General features: G+C 36.9%; 5 protein-coding genes across 8 annotated transcripts; 4 read left to right on the plus strand and 1 right to left on the minus strand.

Annotated features, from left to right (window-relative positions):
- The first annotated feature begins 177 nt into the window (after positions 1-177).
- Positions 178-6,391, plus strand: LOC145894286 (uncharacterized). Its single transcript, XM_082982825.1, has 9 exons — positions 178-325; positions 404-584; positions 646-786; positions 854-978; positions 1,503-1,609; positions 1,965-2,096; positions 2,303-2,447; positions 4,781-4,953; positions 5,063-6,391. The coding sequence occupies exons 1-9, from the start codon at positions 220-222 to the stop codon at positions 5,348-5,350; spliced, it is 1,398 nt and encodes a 465-aa protein (XP_082838951.1). The 5' UTR covers positions 178-219; the 3' UTR covers positions 5,351-6,391.
- A 307-nt stretch (positions 6,392-6,698) lies between these two features.
- LOC145894108 (heterogeneous nuclear ribonucleoprotein A/B-like) lies at positions 6,699-9,715 on the plus strand. 4 transcript variants are annotated; one of them, XM_082982570.1, is made up of 10 exons: positions 6,699-6,872; positions 7,027-7,067; positions 7,131-7,258; positions 7,313-7,465; positions 7,528-7,662; positions 7,740-7,797; positions 7,987-8,067; positions 8,336-8,467; positions 8,550-8,738; positions 8,977-9,715. In XM_082982570.1, exons 1-9 carry the CDS (start codon positions 6,778-6,780, stop codon positions 8,720-8,722), a joined length of 996 nt encoding a protein of 331 aa, XP_082838696.1. In that variant the 5' UTR covers positions 6,699-6,777; the 3' UTR covers positions 8,723-8,738; positions 8,977-9,715. The 4 variants fall into 4 exon arrangements, 3 of the variants coding, with proteins under 3 accessions (XP_082838696.1, XP_082838697.1, XP_082838695.1); XM_082982571.1 differs by having other exon boundaries at positions 9,558-9,715; XR_014401538.1 differs by having other exon boundaries at positions 6,700-6,872; positions 8,550-9,260; positions 9,558-9,715.
- Positions 9,716-11,168: 1,453 nt separating this feature from the next.
- Positions 11,169-13,307, plus strand: LOC145894817 (uncharacterized). Its single transcript, XM_082983466.1, has 3 exons — positions 11,169-11,404; positions 11,769-11,919; positions 12,108-13,307. Exons 1-3 carry the CDS (start codon positions 11,223-11,225, stop codon positions 12,387-12,389), a joined length of 615 nt encoding a protein of 204 aa, XP_082839592.1. The 5' UTR covers positions 11,169-11,222; the 3' UTR covers positions 12,390-13,307.
- Positions 13,308-15,886: 2,579 nt separating this feature from the next.
- On the plus strand, positions 15,887-18,018 carry LOC145896177 (26S proteasome regulatory subunit 7). The gene is made up of 3 exons (XM_082985057.1): positions 15,887-16,550; positions 16,918-17,234; positions 17,524-18,018. Exons 1-3 carry the CDS (start codon positions 15,917-15,919, stop codon positions 17,875-17,877), a joined length of 1,305 nt encoding a protein of 434 aa, XP_082841183.1. The 5' UTR covers positions 15,887-15,916; the 3' UTR covers positions 17,878-18,018.
- Positions 18,019-20,311: 2,293 nt separating this feature from the next.
- Positions 20,312-22,939, minus strand: LOC145895026 (uncharacterized). The gene is made up of 5 exons (XM_082983771.1): positions 22,667-22,939; positions 21,662-21,775; positions 21,298-21,422; positions 21,029-21,166; positions 20,312-20,910 (listed from the first exon to the last, which is right to left on the minus strand). The coding sequence occupies exons 1-5, from the start codon at positions 22,874-22,876 to the stop codon at positions 20,454-20,456; spliced, it is 1,044 nt and encodes a 347-aa protein (XP_082839897.1). The 5' UTR covers positions 22,877-22,939; the 3' UTR covers positions 20,312-20,453.
- Between the last annotated feature and the right edge of the window lie 68 nt (positions 22,940-23,007).

Below are 23,007 nucleotides of genomic sequence, written 5' to 3' on the forward strand. Positions count from 1 at the left end.
TCTTTTTTAATTGTCGCTGTGTGACTACGTTTAGTATTCTGCTTTGGTTTTACATGGTGCTCACTGTAAAGGTCGTGTGCAAAAAGGTAATAATATAAACAATTACATATATCATTTTATCTTGAGGTCCAATCCAATATAGGCTACTTTCTTAATGTATTTTAAAATTGTAGATTCTGACATTTAGTTACAAATATTAGGTAGCCAAATTTGTACAAAATGTCATTACGAAGTGGAACTCTTTCTTTACAAAGTGATGACTGTGTCAAACAGAAACCTATGTACATGGAAAGAAAATCAAGTCACTATGTTCATGCACCAATCGGTATGTGACTTACTAACTAAAGTCTTTCTACTGAATCTTTCACTCAATTTTCTGGTGCTATTTTGATTTATTTATTAGATAAGTTTGGGTCTGGAGGGCGTTGGTTTCGTCACAAATTATTGGATGGAATTCTTGTTGGAACCCCAGTGTTGCTTACAATTCAACGCCACCGAACCAAAATACGAACCAATTTAATGAAAATACTTAGTTTCCTTGGAACAGAAGATTTTTATACTGTACTTTTCCTTTTTCTTATTTGGTAAAAAAAGTTGTTGTGTAAATGCCCATTGTTGCTTGTACACAATACATACATCTTTAAGGTTGGTGGATTCTAGATTCGGTCGCCTATTTGGAATTTTAATGTACATTGGTTTTTATACCACTGGATTTTTGAAAACAATGCTATGTATGCCAAGACCACCTTGTCCACCTATTGAACCTCTGGAAAAGGCATTTGACTGGTAAATTATTCTTACAAGAGTTAGTGTGTATAAAAGATTCCTATATTCCTAATGAAATATTTTTTAGGGCTCTCCCAAGCCATCATTCACTTCTAGGTGTGATTCTACCCTGGTATATTTGGCTTTACACAAACTTGCACTACGAGATGAGCACGTTGGAAATGAGTGTAGTTTGCACTCTAATCGTTTTTTGTAAGTACTTATTTAAATTTCATAGGGTTGTATTCAATACACCTTAATCCTGGCATGTAGCTTGTAGTTTATTTATATAACCTGGTAAATTGCCACAGTGCAAACATGAAAAATAGGTTGTGTGTATTTACATTTCACAAAGTCGCCAAGTGGACATTTCGATACAAATTATTGATTTATAACAAACATGGCATCCATGGTGTTGGGGTCACAATTCTATACGAGGGTCAGGATTGCATATTTTTTACATTATTTATTTCCACCAGCATTTGCGCCTGAAAAGAATTCCTTTTAAATGTATATGTAAACTTTTTTGACAAAAAAAACCTGTAATTGATGAAACTCTGCGATGTGGTCTCATGGCCCACCTAACAACATCTTGCACATAAAATCATCTTAAAAATATAACACCTTCATGCCATTAAAAATGCGTTAAGTTCATATTTTAGCTCTGGTATTGTAATTACTTACAACAACAAAATTATTCAACCCAAAGTGGGAAACTTACCATCTTGTCTTGTCAGGGTCATTTGGAGTTCTTCTTAGTCGACTTTATCTTGGAGTCCACAGTCCAGCGGATATTGTGTGTGGGGGGATTGTTGGTGTGTTGGTGCTTTCTTTGTGGATGCAGGTGCGGTGCTTAAGTGTACTATATTCTAACACCACGGCTAAAAAAATTCTACACTTAATTAGCCTTGATTTCAGTTTTGTCTCTGGTAATATTAGGTTCATGTTGCATACTAGAAAATGAATACAAAAAATCATCATTTTTTGGCAGCATTCTGTTTTTTCCAACGACTTACAAGGTTTTACCAACAAGCATTATTTGACAAAGAATTAAGTGTTTGAAATAACTTTTGAAATGAGTAAAATAAGTTTAAAATGTTATACGTATAGTTGTTTGTGGTATGGAAACTTGTACTCATTGGTCAATGTACTGACTTAGTTTATTTAGCATTATGTTTATGTTGCTTCTTCTGTTGTAGGTGGATGACTATGTTGATTTTTATATCAGTCAGCAGAGATTGGAGCCACAACTAAAGTTGCTCGCTGCCATGTTTTTTCTTTTATGCATTCATCCAGTTGTTGAGAAAGGAAACCCATCATTTACAGACACTGTACGGTTAATAGTTGATTCGCTGTTCGCATAACATAATATTGAAAAAGATTTGGATTGTATTTTGGCGGTCACCGGAAAGTTGACTTTTAGGTTGTAATCACACTTGATTTCGGTAAAAAAATGCCAAAACAACTTACTAAAAATGGAAAAATGTGTTTTCGTTTGCGTAAAAGGTCCAAATATTGATCATATTTTGGATTGCAGTGTATTGTGGGTGGAGTTGCATCTGGGATAATTCTTGCTCGGAGCCAACGCTCTCGGTTTTTGGGCATGCAAGCTGTTTTAGAAGTACATCCAAATATACCGCTACTGCAATTCGGCTTAATTTCTGTCATGCGTTTGGTAATGGGTAAGTCAATTTCATAGCATTCATGATATCATTCACAAGATTGTTCATTAAATCATTCACAAGCCTGTTAATGATGGCTATGCCCCTGAAACAGAATATCACATTTATTTTTTAACTTATTGTAAAATGTGCTGCAACAGAAATGATCAAATGCTTTGTAAAGTATATATAATTTGCCTGGAAAGAAAAGTTATGCTTCGACAAATAGCACAGACAAAGAAGTGGATTTCGAAGATGATTTGTTAATTAAAGTAAAGTCTATACATTTTTTTATTGCGTACACCAATTTTAAACAGTTACCAGTTTTTTTTATATTATACAGGATGGTTTTCTATTGCTGGTATCTCAAAATAATTTGGTGCGTGATAGTGTTGCCATATAAATATCACAACGGTCCGGACATGCTTTCCTGTTTGTGACGTAATAATCGTTTTAGTCCTGACGCAATTAGCGGCGAAAAGGTTCAGCAGTGGCACTCATGGTACTCTCCCTGTTCGTTCATATCCGTTTGCGTGTTTCCTAAATGTGATGAATGTTGGGTGATACGTATCAGTGGTCCACGGATGTTTACCTTTGAAGTTTATTGGCGCCTTTTCCAAGATAAAAATTCATGCGAAAATCTAAATACATGCAAGCTTTAGAGGTAGAAAAATCCGCTAACGCACATGTGCCGTGAATTTATCGAAAAAAAAAAAAGCGAAGACTATCCAAGATCATGCGAGATTAGAGCAATGTCTCTGAAAAACTTCAAATCTTAAATGTTGAATCTTGAAATCTGAAATGTTTGAAATCTTATTGGGGTAGTATAAATTGTACAAAATAATTTGTTTGTGCATTTTTTAGTGTAATTTGCCTTGTGAACCTCATGGATACAAAAAGGAATTTTGACTAGTACTGGCGTTTTGGTTATTTTAATGCATGTAGTATGTACTGGATGTAAGAAAATATCTGCAAAACAGTTCTGCTTGTGTTTGTTGCAGTAGACTGTCGCATTTGTTTCTTTGTCTGCCCAACTGTGCTGGTGTACCGAAACGGATTGAAATAATTTAACAAACAGCAAGTCTGGTTTCATTTACTCTTCTATGTTTTAGTCGCTGACCTATAAAGGTACTTTGACCGTCGTTAGTTTATGCGAGTATTAGGCGAACTTTGAACGTTTGCAATTTCGGTCGTCGTAAAGATGGTACAAAGTTCGCAACGACTACCAGCAAAAAAAGGCGTAAAACCCGACCTTAATATCACTGCCATCAGGCATTAGCCGATGTTTACAAGCAAATTATGCCGTTTCAGTAAGAGATTCCATTAATTTTGATGTATACAAATTTAAATTTACATTGCAATCATAATCTTTGACAAAATTTCGTTTCCTTTGCAAACGTCCACAACGATCATGCCATTGTATTGCAATCCGCTGAGTTCAATGCAAGTGGATTGTTTACTGCGAAAAGTGTGGGGCAATTGAAGTTGCTTTTCAGTGGTTGGATTAATCACGTTATCGAGCAACCTTTGTACCCGTCAGACCATATGATTCCATGTAATTTGTTTAATTGTCGATAAAGGTTTGTCAACACTTGAGGCGAGGATTTAAACCACCTGACGCCACCAATGTGTTGTGTTACGACTGGCTGGTTTTGCCACAAAGCAAAGTACGCAGTAAAAACACAAAACAAACTCGTATATTACTACATATGACAATACTACATTTCTCTTACAAGTAAATGTATGTCAATCTGTACGACCACCGCCGCCGACATTCCGTTGTTAACCGCTATTGTGGCTCAACTATGCTATAACCACCCACAAAAATCCAGATCGGTTCAAATTGGAAACTTGCGCATCGTTGCGTCCGTTTCTGTGATGTGTTGATTTGTCAAAACAGTAATGGCACTATATGGTGTTTTTTACTTTATTTTTGAATTTTTGAAGAGGGTGGATAAATACAGCTCATTTAACATTGTCTAAAATTTTTTAACCCTTGTGTTAAATTGTCGTTTTTTTGTGATTTTGGTAACATGTCTCCAAAACTGTTTCAAATATTTAAAAAAAAATTATTGTACACAAATAAAATGTGGTGTGCAACCTTAGAGTGATTGGACTTTGGTAGAACTTAAACATAAACGGAAAAGATGGCCTTTGTAAACTGCAAAAATGTGTTGTTTTTCAAACTATGAATAAAATCAAATAAAAAGTATTATATATTGTATGTGCTTAGTGCTTATTGTATACCAAATTTTATATATTGTCTTCCATAACCAGTTCAGTTATTTTGGATTTAATTGCTTTTTAGTTACACGTTAACAGTATGCCTACAACATACATATTTTGATATGCAGGTGGAATCATTATTATTGTGGTGCGAATTGTCTTGAAATTGGTGCTCAGCGCATTTTTCAAGCTTTTATTTCGGTCAGCGGGCCTGGCGATCTATAGCAGCTCCAAATACAGGAAGAGCATGCCCCCAAATCCTAAACACTACACCAAAGAATTTCTACTGCCCCCAATTTATGTAAGTTTTCTAAGAGCAGATTTTGACCCATGTGGCGTGCATTTTACTGATTGTGATTGAATTTGTCATTATATTATTTTGTCAATTAATGTAAATAAATTGTTTGCAGCCGACCACAACAAAACACAGCGACGACGATTCCAAAGATTCGAGTGATTCGTCTAGTGACGTCAGTGCCGACAGTATGACGTCATCAAAATCAGACGAGCCGGTGCACATTGAGTGCCCCTCGTGGCTCGGTTACATACAAGTGTGGAATGCTGTGTTTTCTCTTACCCGTAAAAACGACCGGGAACCGTGGGACCTCGATGCCCCTGTGAAAACCATCGTATACTCATTCATAACCTACATTGGCATCGAATTAGTCCCGCGCGCGTTCAATTTTGTTGGCATTTAAACTGGCATTTTGACAACTAGTTCCACAGCCAGTGCTTAACCACGTACCGCGGTGATTCGCTCCAACGGCAATCGCCCTAACGTTCTTGTTTTAAAATGTTGACTTCAACCAATGAAGATATGTTTCTTTCGAGATATGTCTCTTTTCTACATTTTGTTTCAGCTCCCGCGTTTCAACTACAACAAGGTTCTTGTAACGTTGCAGTTGTAAGTGTGATGCATTGACGTTTTATGCTATTTTTAGCGTAATACTAGGTTTAATATTCTCAAAAAATATTATCAAATGGACAAATCCACAAACTGTATCGCGCACGGTTTCGTATGGTTGCCTATATATACGACACACTTACGTTTAGTGTTTGTTTATTATTTAATTCATGTTCTTTTTACTATGGCAGTAACTTATTGTTTTTGCCTCTGTAGGTATAACATGGCATTATCATATTTCTGTTGTGTAAACTGCACACACCATAATTTGCCCGACCACGAGAAATCCTGTGTGTTTGCAGGAAATTGAACAATATAAAATTTACATCTGTATGATGTTATTGCAAATTGATTTTCGTTTCAAAATGCATAAAGTAACCAGGAGAAATGTGTTCTCTTTCTGGTTGGTATACTCTACCTTTTTCCCTTCGCTTGGTGCGCAATTTTATAGTTGTGAAATTGAAATCACATGACATCGCTGTAACATTTGTTGTTGTTGCAACATTTTCTGTTAGTGATTGACTATAAATGTAAAACAAAACGCGGTTTGACGAAGTAGGCCTACATTTTCGAACTGTGCCAAAACGTTCATGTTGACGAGGTTACGCACATGGATACCAGTATGGTGGGCGTTATATTAACGTTCTTATTAAGTTTGTTGAAAAAATTTAGGAAATTCTTTTTGCTGCAAATTCCACCATTTCAATGTTTTTTTTAACGTTTTGGGCCGCAGTTTTGTTGTGTAGTTGTTTCTTATTGTTTTGTGTCTTTTGTTTGTTTGATATTTACTTCTCGCCTCTCGTATAGCTAGAAAATAAAACAATTACTTTGAAACTGCAGGACAAACAGTTGAAATCTGTTTTAGGTGGATTATAAATGAATACATAAGCTAGTGCTTGAAAATAATGTGATTTTTTTTTCAAGCGATATATGTAAATGGTAGCTAATAATTACAACGTCTGAGCATAGATTTTGTGGATTGTAAAGTCTAGTCATAACCACAAATGGTTTGCTATACCCCGTTTGCTGTTTAAGTTTTCAAATCATTCCATTATCGCCCGTTATGCTTGACTGCACCGCACTCATGTACCAGCTTCCAACCAATAAAATCGTTTAAAATTGTCACGTGAACTTCCCACAGTGCTTCGCTTTCTTTTTGTGGCTTTTGCTAAGCAAGGTTGATTTGTTGCCAAATAACAGTTGGATTAAACAAAACACAAAATGTATGAAAACGGCGGCGATATGAAAAGTGAAGAATCACAATGTAAATCTGTAAATGATGGTAGTCTAATAAAAATGGCGTCTGACGAAGAGGGGTAAGTTTAGTTGAAAGATGTTGTGACACCGTCTGATTATTTTAATTTTAGCGTAAAACTGCTTCATGTATGTTTTGTGTTACTGTTTTGACTTGCATTTCGTTGAGTAGCCATCAGACTTTGTTCGAACTATGTTAACAAAATATCTTTTTAGAAAAATGTTTGTTGGTGGATTGTCATGGGAAACTGATGAAGGTAGGTCACCATCATCATGTTAAAAACTTTGATTTGTTCAACAATACCACCAATTTTTTTAAGAAAAATTAAGAAACTATTTTGAGCAATATGGAGCAGTGCGAGATTGCACAATTAAACGAGAACAGGAGTCAAACCGATCAAGAGGGTTTGGTTTTATTCTGTTTGCTGATCCCTTATCTGTGGACAATGTAAAGCTGCATTGATATACTTTACAGAAATTTGTTACTACTTAAAAATTTTAGGTCATTAGTAAGGCACCACACAAGCTTGACGGTCGCCAAATTGACCCTAAAAAAGCCAAGGCTTTGAGGAAAGATACTAAATTGTTCGTCGGTGGTTTAAACCCTGATACTACTGAAGAAACCATTCGTAAACATTTTGCACAATGGGGAGAGGTATGCATGGCTTCAAGCAGTACTCTTTGGTTTATTTAATATGATTTTTCATCTACAATTAGATTGATTCTATCGAACGACCAACTGACCGCTCAACAGGCAGACCCCGTGGTTTCTGTTTTATCACATTTGCAAAGGATGGAGTCATTCAAGATGTGATTGGTCACAGCAAGTTCCATTCAATTGATGGAAGACAGGTCAGATACTTAATATTATATATCATGATACACAACCACTCACACACAATGTGTAAAGTTATGATGTTTTATGGCAGTGTGAATGCAAAGATGGTGACCCGAAAAAGCAAGGGGGTAGAGGTCGAATGCAAGATGGTAAGTTATTGTTTACAAAGGAAGATTCCATATTTCTTTTTTGTCCACTATAAGTTGCCAAAAAGTAATAATTAGTGTTGTCACTGTAAAAAGTAAGAAATCGTTTTAGAGCCATGTGTAAGTAACCTTGGTACAGTTTATACTGATGAACATACAGTAATACAGCTATGAATGTTCTTTTGGTTTCAGGAAACCAAGGTGGTTATGGTCAGGGGAATTATCAGTGGCCAAACCAGTCATGGTATGGAGGTGGTGGCGGCTACCCTGGAGGTTAGATTTTTTTTACTTGTTATGTAAAAAAGCTCTTACACAAATTGTTTTGGGCCTGTGTGACATTTTTTGTAGGGTAATGTTGAAAAAAAAGATGTTGGCTATAAAACAAAATATTTTAAGGACCTCACTCATACGTTGTGGATCAAATTCACCCTGCTTTCGATTTTTAAACAAATGGCTTGCCAAATTTTGTATTTGTGCCCTGTGTTGTGATTAAAATTATATAACATTGCAAAAAACACTGATTTTTTTGTATGATCCGCAGGGTATGATTACAACAGTGGTTATGGAAGCTATAGTGGTGGTTATGGAGGGGGGTATGGAGGATATGGTGGTTATGGAGGTGGCTATGGTGGTTATGGAGGCTATGGAAACTTTGGCGGATATGGAGGCTATGGTAAGTTATGATGAATAAATCCTTAAAACCTTATTTTGAACACTCAATTTTTCACTCTTCATTTGCTTTTACTTAATTTTAGACTACAGTCAAATGCAAGGTGGTGGTAGTGGTGGTGCTGGTGCTGGAGGCGGCAGTGCCGCCGGCGGAGGTACTGGTGCCAGTGGAGGCAACGGTGGGGGTGGGCAGCAGAACTCCGGCGGAAAAGCTAAAACAGCAGGAAGAGGTGGTCAAAATAATTACAAGCCTTACTGAATGTTTGCATGGCAAGGTACGTAAAACATTGCATATGTGGGGTTGTACATGTATGCAAATAATTATTGTAAGTTAATGCTGGTGTATGTAATGTAACTGTGTTCATATGTTTTTTTAATGCACATTGTTACAGTGCCGCAAACTTTAAAAAACATTACAGACAGCTGTGTTAAGTCTGTTGGTAGTAGCTTAGTAGAAAAAAAAGTCAAAATTTTGTTGGAACCATTCTTATGCTTTCTCATTGGTTTAATTAGGTACAACACCGGCCACATTGATTATTGGCCTGACTGATCGAAAGTGGTGGTACATGTGATTTTATAAATGAAACACTATTTTTATAAGTTAAAACCAGTTTCATAGTGGAGTAACTGACAGTGTAGTGAATAGTGGCTTGTAAGAGTTTAGAATTATATGTGTTTACTTGGAAATAAGCTAAAAGTAAATATAAAACACATGATAAAATGCACAAGCACCAAAGTCTTCGATATCGTGGAACTGTCAACAAGAATTTGTGGATGATCAGATGCTTCAGAATGGGGTAACCACAAACAAAAACTTGACAATAGCTTGTTAACAGTGTCTTGTTAACTATTGTCTAAAAAGATGACCACAAATGGTAAAGCCAACATAAATACTTGTGTAAATTTATTACATGTTCACAGCAACAGCACTATCCATTCACAGTTTATAAAAGTGGCTCCGTAAAATTGGACTGTCTGATTAAATGTGTCTCGATTGTATAAATACAAAATGAACAACTTTCCCCGTTTGGTGCTGTTGCCGTTCTTGATATGTATTGGTAGTTTGCCATTACTCACGACTATCGTGTTTTCAGCATGGTGAAAGCGATATGTACAAAAAGCTTGACGAAATGGCGCAGTTATATTGAAGATTCTGCTCCGGAAAGATCATCAAATCAGCACGGTTGTTATCTTTGCTTTTTATGTTTCGCCAAAACGTGACGGCGCACTAATAAAACTTACTTTGTCGAGTCGTGTACGGTGTGAGGAATATTTTTCTATATTGTTTAATCTTATTTGTAAAGCGTTGTACTGTAATCATTTATGTACATGTGATTCCGATGTGACAAACCTTGCGATTTGTGAGGCCCCCTCAGTCAAAAACAAATAATTGGAATACTTCAAAACATAACTGACATTGAACATGATATCGCAGGGCGCGGAACAACTGTGACTTCAGCGAAAAATGCAAACGTGGTTTTCGTGTAGTTAGTGGGAAATCGCCGAAATTAAACACAGCGCTAAGATATCTTTGTCACGTGAAGTTTCAAAATACATTGTGTTTCTATATCCTTAAACTTTGGACGAATTGATTGTTACGTCGTACGCTCAGAATTAATGGCCAGTCAAAGGTCCGATCAACCTTTTTGTCAACGGACTGGTTTTATCAAAGGTTTTGTGGGTCATGCGCCAATGTCAAACATATGATGTTTGCAAATCAAGCTTGCTTTTAACGTTGTTTGAGCTAAAACATGTTTTAGGTGCACCTAAAAAATAATTACAACAGTATTTTCTGTGCAGAACCCAAACTGAGAACGTGAAAAATTTAATTCTTTAGAAAGTAGGTTACTTGATGAAACAGGAATTGGCACAAACCCATACTTTATTCATAACGGCGATCAACATAGCCTATACAGTTGTCGGCAAGCATGACATCTGCCATCCGATTGAATGACGATATTACCCAGCAGGAGGATAAGCGTGTATTAATTATTTGGAAACTGCGTAGGTTGAACACCCAACATGTATAAATGAATATAGGCTATGTAGGCATACAGTGTTCAAAATGCCCAAAGCAACTGTTAACAATAGACCCCTTGGCAATAACTTCGTTAACAAAATACCAAATAACATAACATCAGTGTTGGCATTTCATGCCTTTCGTAAAGGGCGTGTTTGAGAGAGAAATATGTTTTGTTCAAGCTGCCTGCCATCATTATTCAACAAATTTCGCTGGTGGCTCTTTGAGGAAGGAAGTGCTATCAACTATGCGTGCTTGGAGCTTAGGGAAGCAGTGCATATACAGTTAGCTGCAAACAGATAATACGCATTTTTGGGAAAATCATTTTTGGAAGTGTTCTCAACGAAGTGTTGTATTGCAGTTGAAATGTTGGCAAATGGCTAAAATTGAAAGGGTGGATAGAAAAGTGCTTCGGGCTTCATAAAGCTTGTAACTACAACGATCTGCTAAACTGTTGTTGGTTGTACTGCCATATGGTTGAATTGCATTTACTGCGGCTAGGCCATACGATCAAGTACACAATCGGATTTTAAAAGAGGTCCGATTTCAAAGCGAGAAGTTTCTGCAGCAGTTGTTTGAATAGGGTCTAAAACTTGTTTTGCATGCCATGCATGATGTAATTGCCCTGAGAGCCTTGGCAATTTAACTCAATTTTTAACAAAGTTACATTTTTTATAGGATGAAACAGAAATTTTTGACAAACTTTTTAATCAAAGCTAATCGCAGTGGAATCAATAGGATGGCGTCGCAGGATAATCCAACGGGCTTGGCCTACTTAAAAACGTACCAAGCTCTGTTTCAAGTCATTGAAATCTTGCTCATGCTTGTTGCCTGGAGTTTGTTAGCTTCACAAACTTTTTTGCACTATCCGGGTGTTGGTTTTGCCCTGGGAACATTTGTCGTTATTTGGCTCATTACCGTGTAAGTAAAATGTTGCGTTATGTAAACTTACTTCATCGAGAAAATTTGCACCGTTGAACCTAAAGATATTTATTATTAGTCCTTTGACATCTCCTAAGTATACATATGATTAAAAGTTTGATGTAGAGTTTCACAATAGCGCAAAAACTGTTCTGCACAAATGTATCCTTCCCATATGACTACACTTTGAAATTGTGGACAACATCTGTGGAAAACTTCCAAGGAATTTAACTTAATTTTTTAAAAACGATTTTGTCAGTAGAATCATTCTGCATTCCTGCTTACACATACTATTTTGTCACACATTGCGGATAGATTGGGTCACACGCTAAACGCGAATAACGTGTTAACTTTTTGTTTTTAGATTCTTCTTTATCTTTTACATCACAGGAGCCCATTACAGAGTTCAGAGCCACTTAAAAGCAAGATTATCCGGCGAAGGAACATCGGATCCGTTGGCACCACCGCCAGAAACCACGCGTTGCATTACTGGGCCTACTTGGTTTGTAGTTGAGGTACGTTGGTTACCACATACCTGAATGTTTGCTAATTCATTTGAATCTGACCAAATGTAAATCTATTTGTTGGATATTTATTGGCGTTGCGTCGACAAAGGATGGTATTAAAGTGGAATTTCCTTGAAAGTGCTTTATTTTGTTGCCTAGTAACTACCACAGTTAACAATGCGCTTATTCTTTTGCAGTATGCGATCTACTCGATCTGTTTCATCTTCTTGTTTGTCGCGGTTTGCATGGTGACGTCACTGGCCAGGCGAAATACGCATCTCATTGCAAGCTACTCATTCGGATGGCTTGCATTGATCGTGTATTTGTTGCACTTTTGTCTGCTTGTGAGAAACACTGAGGGCGTGTGGCCTCATCAGTGTTTACTGCGGTGTTGTCAAAATGTCGGCAGATCAAAGGCCACGAGCGGTGAAACTCAGCCCATCGTGGGAGCGGAGCCAACTACCTCGGATCAACCTTGAGGAAAGTCCGCCTTCTATTTGGAAAACCGTTGTAAAAATGCCTTTCGTATTCGCAGCTGTCAAATGCTCACTGGCCTGGTGCAATTCCCAGTAATATTTGCCAAAACGTATGTCAGTAAAAATATTTACCTACTGTCTTTTGTACGGTATAATTTGTTGCTAATGGCACCAACCCAAACGAAATTTTAATTGCTCGTAAGACAACAATTGCATTGGTTTTTATGAAGTCTCGGAAATGAGTGCCATAAATAAGATATCGCAAAGCAAATAAATAATTTAAAATCGACAATGAATGTTCTGTCATATCATTTATTGGGTAATTTAAATGTGCATGCAAAGCAAACTCTTTGGAGCATGTGTTATAAAAATGCATAAGAAAGGAAAAATACATGTGCTTCTAACATATGTTTTTCTTAATTGCAAATTACAAAGTCGCAAGGTAACTTTTTTTAGTTTTATGATTGCTGTTTAAGCCTTATTTGGATTTGTGTGAATAAGTCGGAAAAGACATTACGACGTTTTCATGTTTGTCTGATTTAACAACTACTTTCATAGACCCATGTAATAAATCAACAACAATTTTGATATCCCGCTATCAGTGGTCAGCGCGTACATGCCAACCGATTTTACATGGCTCAACCAGGCGCAATGTTGGCACGCATAATTATGACAATAAGAAATACTTTAGGAGAAAAGGGCAATATAATTGCCTTTAGGCGAAGCTATGATCGAACAAAATATACCTTTTTAAACAACATTTGAAACATGCACAAAAAATACAAAAATAATATCCCCTAAAATGGTATCGTCACAGCACAATAACAAGTTCATAAATTTAACATGACAATAAACAAAAAAATGCGATTTAATTAAAATTTTCGTGCACAATTGAGGTAATTAGACAATTGAACATCGACCAGATCTAAACACCAAAACCTGACGTTGCTGTGGTTACGCATGGTTGACATTCGTCGACTTTGCATTTGTGGATTGTATAACCCACGCCATACCCAGCACAGAATACTCCAATTGTTAGCACAAGGGCAATGATTATCTTTAGAATCCACCCCCGGGTTCCAGTGGTCCAGGTCCTCCAGCAACCGGTATTGGGCTGTATGTAAATAAAGTTTAACAAGCACATATAAAGTTTTAAGAGTCAGAAAATGCCATCTTTTTATAACCAATTAAGTTACAAGATTTCGGTAAACTAATATCTAGTTATTGCGTTAACTTTATCCTGGTTTTACTTACATTTGAGCTGGTGATGGAGGCTTCGTCATGATAAGCGTTGTACGTCGACATGGCTTGTGATTTTTTGCTTTAAAGGATAAACTCTTCTTGGAAAGCAAATACAACCAGTGACATCTAACTTGTGGTATTATTGGTACCTTAATTATAAAACGCAAAACAATTTAATGCAATCAAACATAATAACTCTGCAAAGTTGCGATTTGGAACACAACATTCTGTTTTCGCCTTACTTTATGCAGAAGAAATAGAATTGAAGCCAGACGAACTAAACGTGACCGCAGTGTGTTTACAAGCTACGCGCCACTGGCTGCCCGATCAGAACGATATGATTCACAACGTTTGTGGACCTACATTCTCCCTGTCAGAGGGTTTGATATCCGGGTAAGACTCAAGTCGTGACAAACGACTTTCAATTTTCGCTAAGCTAGTAGTGTTGAAAGTGCTAATTCGACACGTCGCAAATATATTCTTCCTTCTCACAGTGTGCCAATTATAAGCCCTAATCTGACCAAATCAAAACTGTGTTCGTAATTTAAAAATTTCCTCACCGTGAAACGTTACAGCTGCGCTAAAGAGCTTGGATGTAAAAGTTGTTCGTTGTCTCCCTCAGTCGCAAACGCTAACAAATGCCAAAAGAAGCATGCAGGATGACAAGAGCAGACGCGTCAATCACGTAGTCATTTGGCCGTGCCTGCCTGCGGGTGGTTTTTAAACACTGGCATTACGACGAAGTACGTGCCACGCAGAAAAGTTTGTGTTACGTCACACCCACAAACAAAGCATATATTCATTTGGCGTGCAAAAATTGGATGGTTGCCCGATACTGGCAAGACCCTGATGACGAAGGCGCATTAGCAAGTAAACAGTTTGTGGTTTGAAACATCGTCTTCGTAAATTAAATTACGCGAAAACAAATTATATTCACAAAAACTAAAATCTACATATCAAAAAATAAAAAAATCCAAAACTTAAAAATTTAGAACTGTAAAAAAAATGTAGACTTTTGGCTGGTCTTTAGTACAAAACTTATTTAAATCAAATGTACACACTATTTTTGTACGATTACAATTTATTAAGTTGAAACTGATCAATGTCCACTGCAGGCGCGGCCTATCTTGGAAAATTCGGTGAAAAAGAGCACCCACTCTGCCATTATTGTTTTATCGGTTTTATATTTTTTCTCAACTGTTTATAATTTTGAAATCAACTGTTCGTGCCGAAATATAATACTAGTACACCGGCTCATGATGTTTTTCTCCAAACTTGATCCACGTATAAATCTGTGTAAAACAGAAATCTGTGCGAATTTTACGGATATAGGTATTAACAGGACCACCACCTGTTATAAATTTAACTTGAGATACTACACGAAATCGTAGCGTTAATATTCGCGCAGATTTATATGTGGATCAAGTTTGGAAAAAACTTTGTGACCCGGTGTAAAAGTATCTTCCACCGTCCAGCAGGTCCGCCCAATTGCACAAATGGGGGTTATTCAAAATTCTGGAATATTTTTCCAATTAGTTCGCTGTTTTTTTTTGTATTTGTTATTTAACTTTGTAGCGTAGCTATTCTTGTTTTTCACGACCATTATCAAGCTTTAAATATTCGTAACTGACCCTGTAATTTAAGTCATGACTGCTAAATTTTTGGAAATAGGAATGGAATGAACAAGTAATTGTTTTGTGACCACTGTCTGATACTGTAAGTTAAAAAACAAAAAGATGAAGGAAAACTATCGGTGGCGATACGCCACAGCCATTCAATTAGGAAAAACTTAAGAATCGATAATTATTCGCAGAGATGAGATGTTGATTACTGTAAATGTAACTGATGTACAAAAGGATATCACAATGATGTCTCGAAAATCGAATTTCAACTAATATAAAAATAGCTGGGCTGATTATTTCTGATCTGGTTAAAGCCTTTACTAGTTTGTGATGTGACCTTTTACAAAGCAGGGCTTGTGAGGAGAGAGCCTGTTCAGAATCGTCGCAATCCCAAAACATTGTTGCATTGTATCTGGTTATAACTACTTACAATTCTGTATGAATTGGTTTATGCACAAATTCATGTGTCAAGAAGAAAAACCCATTAAAATGTAACTTTTGCTTAGTTTTAAGGATTATTTACTCTTTACAATGCCTGCCATATTTCTTTGTTTAGAAGTTTACAAATCTATGTATGTCCCATTGGTTTGTAAATACTGTGTATGTGATGTATTATATTTATTGTAATTCAGGTAGTAGCAGTAGTTAAACAAAAGTTATCAAACAATGCCGGACTATCTAGGATCTGATCAGCGTAGAGTAAAAGATGATGATGAAAAGGAAGAAAAACCAATCCAGGCACTGGACGAGGGAGACATTGCACTTCTAAAAACATATGGACAAGGAGCCTATGCAAAGCAAATAAAAACAGTGGAAGAAGATATATTATCAATTACAAAACGTGTTAATGAACTGAGTGGCATCAAAGAGTCTGATACAGGCCTGGCCCCACCTGCTTTATGGGATCTGGCAGCTGACAAACAAACATTGCAGAGTGAGCAGCCATTGCAAGTTGCAAGATGTACAAAGATCATTGATGCTGACACCGAAAATGCAAAGTACATTATCAACGTGAAACAGTTTGCCAAGTTTGTAGTTGATCTAGGAGACCAGGTTGCTCCAACTGATATTGAAGAAGGCATGCGGGTTGGAGTTGATCGTAATAAGTATCAAATCCACATTCCTTTGCCACCAAAAATTGATCCCACAGTCACGATGATGCAAGTGGAGGAAAAACCTGATGTCACATACTCTGATGTTGGTGGATGCAAGGAACAAATCCAAAAACTTCGAGAAGTTGTGGAAACTCCACTTTTGCATCCAGAAAGATTTGTAACTCTTGGAATTGATCCACCAAAAGGTTTATTAACATTAAAGCATTAGGGACATTTTTTGCATTCAAGCATAATGTTCGGTCGTTATTATATGTACAACTAACTAATATACTAAGGTGGAGTGTTCCATTAGGTTAGCATATGAATTAGTATGTTGCAAAAATTGAAGCCTCGTCCAATTTAATTTTGGTACAATACATAAAAGAGTAATGCTTATGTTTAATTGATAAAGATTTTTTTGTAGTATGTGTGTACAATATGGATGTCTTCAAAAAATAATTTAATGTTATGTGATGTGCACTTGACTCAATTAGTTTGAATACTGTAATATAGTAGTAGATGGTTTAATAGTTAATCTTTTGAGGTCGATTTTACTAACGACTGCATTTGCAGGAGTATTATTATTTGGACCACCGGGAACTGGCAAAACACTCTGTGCAAGGGCTGTGGCTAATCGAACTGATGCTTGCTTCATACGTGTCATTGGATCAGAATTGGTTCAGAAATATGTGGGTGAGGGAGCCCGAATGGTGAGAGAGCTGTTTGAAATGGCCCGTACCAAGAAAGCATGTCTGATCTTCTTTGATGAAATTGATGCAATTGGCGGAGCTCGATTTGATGATGGTGCAGGTGGTGATAACGAGGTGCAGAGAACAATGCTGGAACTTATCAACCAACTAGATGGATTTGATCCGAGAGGAAATATTAAGGTAGTTTGGTGCACTGATACCAACAACTTGTACAAGATTTGATAATTTGGCTTTGGTTCAAGTTAATGAAAGCATTGCCCAATATGATTTTTAGGCTTTTAAAAAATAACCTTGGACTCACAATGCTCAAAGCTTCCAATGTATTTACTTTTTGATTTTATGAAAACTTCATACAGGGCTTTAGAATGTGTTTTGATTTATTTATTTTTCTAAACACAATTTTCCGCTAAAAATATGAAAGTGGTTGCAACCACAAACATTTTGTTACTTTATGACTCTCTTTATCAAGGTTCTGATGGCAACCAACCGCCCAGACACTCTGGATCCAGCGCTGATGCGTCCAGGGCGCATGGACCGCAAAGTCGAATTCGGTCTGCCAGACCTGGAAGGTTGCACTAAGATCTTCAAGATCCACGCACGTTCAATGAGTGTTGAACGTGATATTAGATACGAGCTCTTAGCTCGTCTATGTCCCAACAGCACAGGTGCTGAAATACGCAGTGTGTGCACAGAAGCTGGAATGTTTGCGATCCGCGCTCGCCGCAAAGTCGCAACTGAGAAAGACTTCCTGGATGCTGTAAACAAAGTCATCAAGTCGTACGCCAAGTTCAGTTCCACACCACGATACATGACGTATAATTAGATCAAGTGCAAAACTATTGCCTGCTAGGTTTGATTTTTCGGCTGTTCTGCTTGGACGTATTTGTGAATTTCAAGTAACGTGTTGTATGATATGTTGGTCCACCAACTAGCTATGTCGTAAAAATTTTCAATACAAGTAACGCAGGAAGATGATGTGAGTACTTTTGATATTTTTTTAAACTCTGAAGGCGCATGGCAGTAAGCAGAGCAGTGGCGTGGTGTATTCGGGGTCGAAAGTTTATACCCGTACCGATTGCATGATTTCTCGTTCCGATTTATCAGGAAACAGCCTTTGATCCTAATTGGCTGTAATTGCGTTATGGCCTACCTTCACATGATTGGTATATATGGCAGATATGATCGTCAAGTAAAGACTTTTGCAGATCCTGACTAAAGTATGCGACGGTTTGTATTTCCTGCATTGTTTTTTGAAGATCGCACGACAAGTTAAGCGCATCCTAAAAGTGGCTTTAATCAATTTTTCTTGATTATTTGAATATGTTTTGTAATTAAACGTTTTGCAAAGGACCGTGTGATAGCAATTATTTCACAAATAGCGTAGCGCGTTTTTCTCCTTAACCCGATCATTAGCGCCAAATTGTGTTTGTTAATGGGTAAACATATAAATTTAATTTCTTCAAAGCGAAAACATAACACACTAAAATATTACAGAGTGAAGTCGCATGGGATGACTAAAAATAATGTAATTCAGATAAGTTGCGTTCCTTTTCGCCCAATTAAAATTTTGTTGTCAAATGAAATGGCATAAAATTGTAAAAAGTGACAGCACTGTTAAGGGCTTATGTGGGCAATAAATAAGTAAACAAGAACAAATACAATAGTGCTGACTGCAGTAGACAACACAGCTAGGGAAGTGCTTGTCAGTGCCCGAGACCTGTTGATCTGAAAACAAAACTTTTGTTTAGAGATATAGAATTGATGCATTGTTTTCATCTATTCAATGTATGTTGTTTAACTTTCAATACTTTTTAAGTTTTATTTGTAAAAATAAAGAAAAAAAAACAGATTTCCTTAAGTACTTTAACGTTATTATCTTAAAAACTGCGTTCTGTTGGAACAATAACGGTGACTTTCATCCAAATTAAGCCTTTATTAAAAAACTGGTTACTTCTCCGATGTCGTAGCTTGAGCAATTGAAGAAAAAGGCCGGATGCGCCACCGAGCGAAATGTCTTGTCGAACAGCACAAATCTGTCTTCGCAATTAAAACTTTCAGTAGTCTCTTCAATGCACCGACTCATAAGATCGTATTGCCTGAGCAAAAAAAAAACTTAAAAACTCAAAATTTAAATCTGTAGGCTTTAAACAAAAATATCGAAAACATCAAATGTGTTGTGCAGTGTTATATCTCCGAATTAACATGTGTCCATAGTTTTGATGCACAATTGTGTTGGAAAGTACAGACCTTACTTGAAATGTGCTGATGATTGGTTAGTAACATTGTAAGAGACATTTTTAAATCGATTATGCAGCTCACCTGGCAACGTTGATATAATCACACATATTTTTTTCGTTGATGTTCATTTCCTTGCTGTAGGCAGCAAATTGGTCCAGACAAACGATAATGCGACTGGCGAAGTTATCGAATGGGGTGCAGTTGTGTTGTTTGGCCAAAACCATACCTCGGACGAAAGCTGAAAACATAATATATGTGCTGTAGATATATGAAATATTTTCGCATTTACTTTGTTACATAATTTTGCACTATTTCCCAGCATAGCACAAAAACATTGACGCCGAAGGAAAAATATTCACATTTACATTTTAAAACCGAAGAAATAATATTCACATTTACATTTTGTGCTGTACGATAGTGTACTTGATTAATTGTATACGTCTAACCTAGGTATATTTTTGGCATCGATAACTAAGTTGCGTTATTGTGGACAATAGATAATTGCAGCATTCCGCATTCACCAACAGAAACATAATGTAAACTGTCCTACCTTGCTTCGTGTTGTACTTGAATGAAAATGATTGTCCGAAAATCATAAGTAAAACCACTATCAAGGTAGCCCCCATAACACAACAATGCTACTTCTCTAATTTTAAGCCTATTTTTAAAAATAAAATTTTATTGCAAAATGTATTTGGATTTATTCTGGAATAAAAATATTAAAATATTTTCCCGTTTTCGAATAGTTTTAAACATGGATAAGCTTCTATACACTTCTATTTTCCAATACCTAAATTTAAAATATATTTTTCACAAAACTCAACAATATTCAATGAAATATTTAGCAAACTTGTATATAAGCAACGCGATAATCTAACCGGTAGGTACTATCACAATGTATTGATTGGGGACGACGCTTTTCCTTGACCGATCGATAATCCAACGACGCTTACATAATATGTGCATGTATGCTGCTTGATCTCAGAAAAAATCTTCTATTTGTTCGCATTTATCAAAACCAGAGGTGAAATATTTTATTTTATACGTCAACAAAACAGAATGGATTATTTACAGATTTAGTGTCCATTTTGCAACGTTTCAAAACTATGAAAAAGATGATGCTTTATTGGCGTAAAATGCAATATGAAAGAACTATAGCATTTACAAAACAGATGTTGCTGGTCTTGTAGTGGCTGCGTACACGTTACTCGACTGTGCAGTTGCTGACTGACGTTTGTTGGGGGTCGCTGTGCCGTACACCTCAAACCCTTCTGCAGCGTTTACTAGGTCGATGATTCGTCGCCTGTGACGTGTCACACATGAGATCATCAGGCGCCAACGGAGCGTGTCCATGCCGTACGCAATCACGTGCGTGAGTGGAACGATCACTAGGACTGTGACGAAAAGGTGCGGAACCGCAATATCGAGTCTGCCACCATAGTCTAACGCCACTAAGCCAGGTGTAAAGCCCGAAGCCCAGCGGTAAATATGAAAGGAGTAAAATACAAGAATGAAGAAATCGGCGTAAATAAAGTGGAGCAAGCGAACGCTAACATTGGTAACAAATATATCGACAATCATAACTATTCCGACGATTGCGTAGAAGTTGACGTCATCACTGCACAAAATGTTATTAAATTTATTAGTTTACAAAATAACAAAAAAAAAACTGATCATGCAATTAATTAATATTACGAAAGCGAGAGAAATCGTGAGAAAATGAAAAGATAAATAACCTTCTGTAAACTGCAAACCACTCTTGAGCGGAATCATTTCCAGCAGAAGTTGAGGCAATGTATCCAAGTGAACCGACAAAGCACACGAAGGATCCATTGAATGCAACTGTCTGCATCACCCAACTGATTTTGTGATACCTACCATTGTGTATGTATTATACCTATTGTCTTCACACTGTTTGAAATAAATGTATCGCATGACATTACGTGTTAATGACAAAGAATTGGTGACTTCAGCAAAAAACAAGATTTATCTGTCGAATTCTTACCAAGCAAGATCGTCATTGCAAAGACAATCATGAAAGAATTGCAGAGCCGTAAACACCAAGGCAATAGTGTGGTACGCTGTGTAGATGATAAAGGACCACGTGGGCATAGCTTCAATCCACGCAATCTTGAGACACAAATACGTTTTTTGCATTGTTTTTTGCAATATGATCGGAAAATCGGAAATATGTTAAGTCAAAGACACGAGTACAATAAAATCTTTCTGTAATTATTCATACAATATGACAAGAGATGAAGTTCCGTTTCATTTTTGTAATCTTTGCCACAATAAAAATGTCGATACCTTATAGGTCTGATTTCTTTGGAATTAACTTAAGTGTACAATAGTGAAAAATAGGGCCTTACTGATGGTGGGTCTTCCTTTATGCTTTCAGCGTAGGCTTTGTAGGTTAGAATCGAAACAGCGTGTGCAAAGCAAATGATTCTGTACACGAGGTACGGGTACTGGGTCTTCAGCCACTAAAAATATTAATTTGAGCACCATATAATATTAGGTATAAATTTCGGTGTTTGCTGTATAAGAAAGCAATTTAGTTTTTTTGTGACCGACACATGGCAATGCTACAAATGGTTACTTTCATTTGTAGGTATTTTATGTTCACGCCATCCCATGCACATTCGCCATTGCAGGCGAAGGCCATTAAAACTTAAGTACAACATTTGCAATAAAATCTGGTGTTAATTTAATATATTTTGATAGGTTTCTAACTAACATAATCGTGTCATGTTTTAAACGGGAGATTTCATTACCACTATGTTTAACTGACACAATAATCAACACATGACGTCACTCAACAGCGAGAAAAAGAGGGGGTTAAATGTACATGAATAGTTTTCAGGAATGAAAAACAAGCAAAATAAACATTTATCGAATACTTTAGTGAACCAACAGCTTTAGTTGTGTAGGGTAGGCTATCCTTTATCGAATTTGGTCAAAACTTGAAAACAGGGTTTCTATTGCCACACAAAACCTTTGTGCTGAATGTGGATCGAGTCTGACACGTTAAGCGGACCAAAAGAATGGACTTAACAAAGTGTATGACACCTAAGCTGTGAAAACACGTCGTAACATTGTGTACCGTGTAAACGATACATCAACCACGGTATGGGATCGTAAACAGATACTATACTTCAAACCATTTGGTCCAAATGAAATTTTGCCTACTATACATTCCATATGTTGGTATACCATAGAAAGCCATTTTCAGAAAAAAGTGGATTCAGTGCCAACCAAACAGAAAACATGAGTTGAATATTTCATTAAAGTTATTTTTGGCATTTATTTTATATTGTAGTCCAACCGTTACCTGGTGACTCCAAATGCTAAAAAAATGCTTGTGGGTCACTTACCGACGACGTAGCAAACTTTTGGGGTTTACCCTCAGTCAAGCCCATCATGCGCCAGTGAAGCTCGTTGCGCACTCGATGTGCGCAATTGGGCGTAACGTGCTTGATGATGTCATCTTGCAACTGATGCTTGGCGCTGCGTGTAAGGAGACTGCGAAAAGTGCCTGATGGACTGACAATGCTGCGCGAGCTCACCACAGGCCGGCCCAACATCGTTCACTTCGTATCTGATATTCCAAGTATTTCAGTTTTGGACTGACCTGTTTTGTTAAAACACTGATTGCCTGCGCGTTTCAAACCTCAAAATAATCTTTCGTTGCGCTGTGCGTTAAAAAGAAGATCCT

The sequence above is a fragment of the Ascidia mentula genome, chromosome 3 (genome assembly GCF_947561715.1).
Source record: "Ascidia mentula chromosome 3, kaAscMent1.1, whole genome shotgun sequence".
NCBI classification, from domain to species: domain Eukaryota; kingdom Metazoa; phylum Chordata; class Ascidiacea; order Phlebobranchia; family Ascidiidae; genus Ascidia; species Ascidia mentula.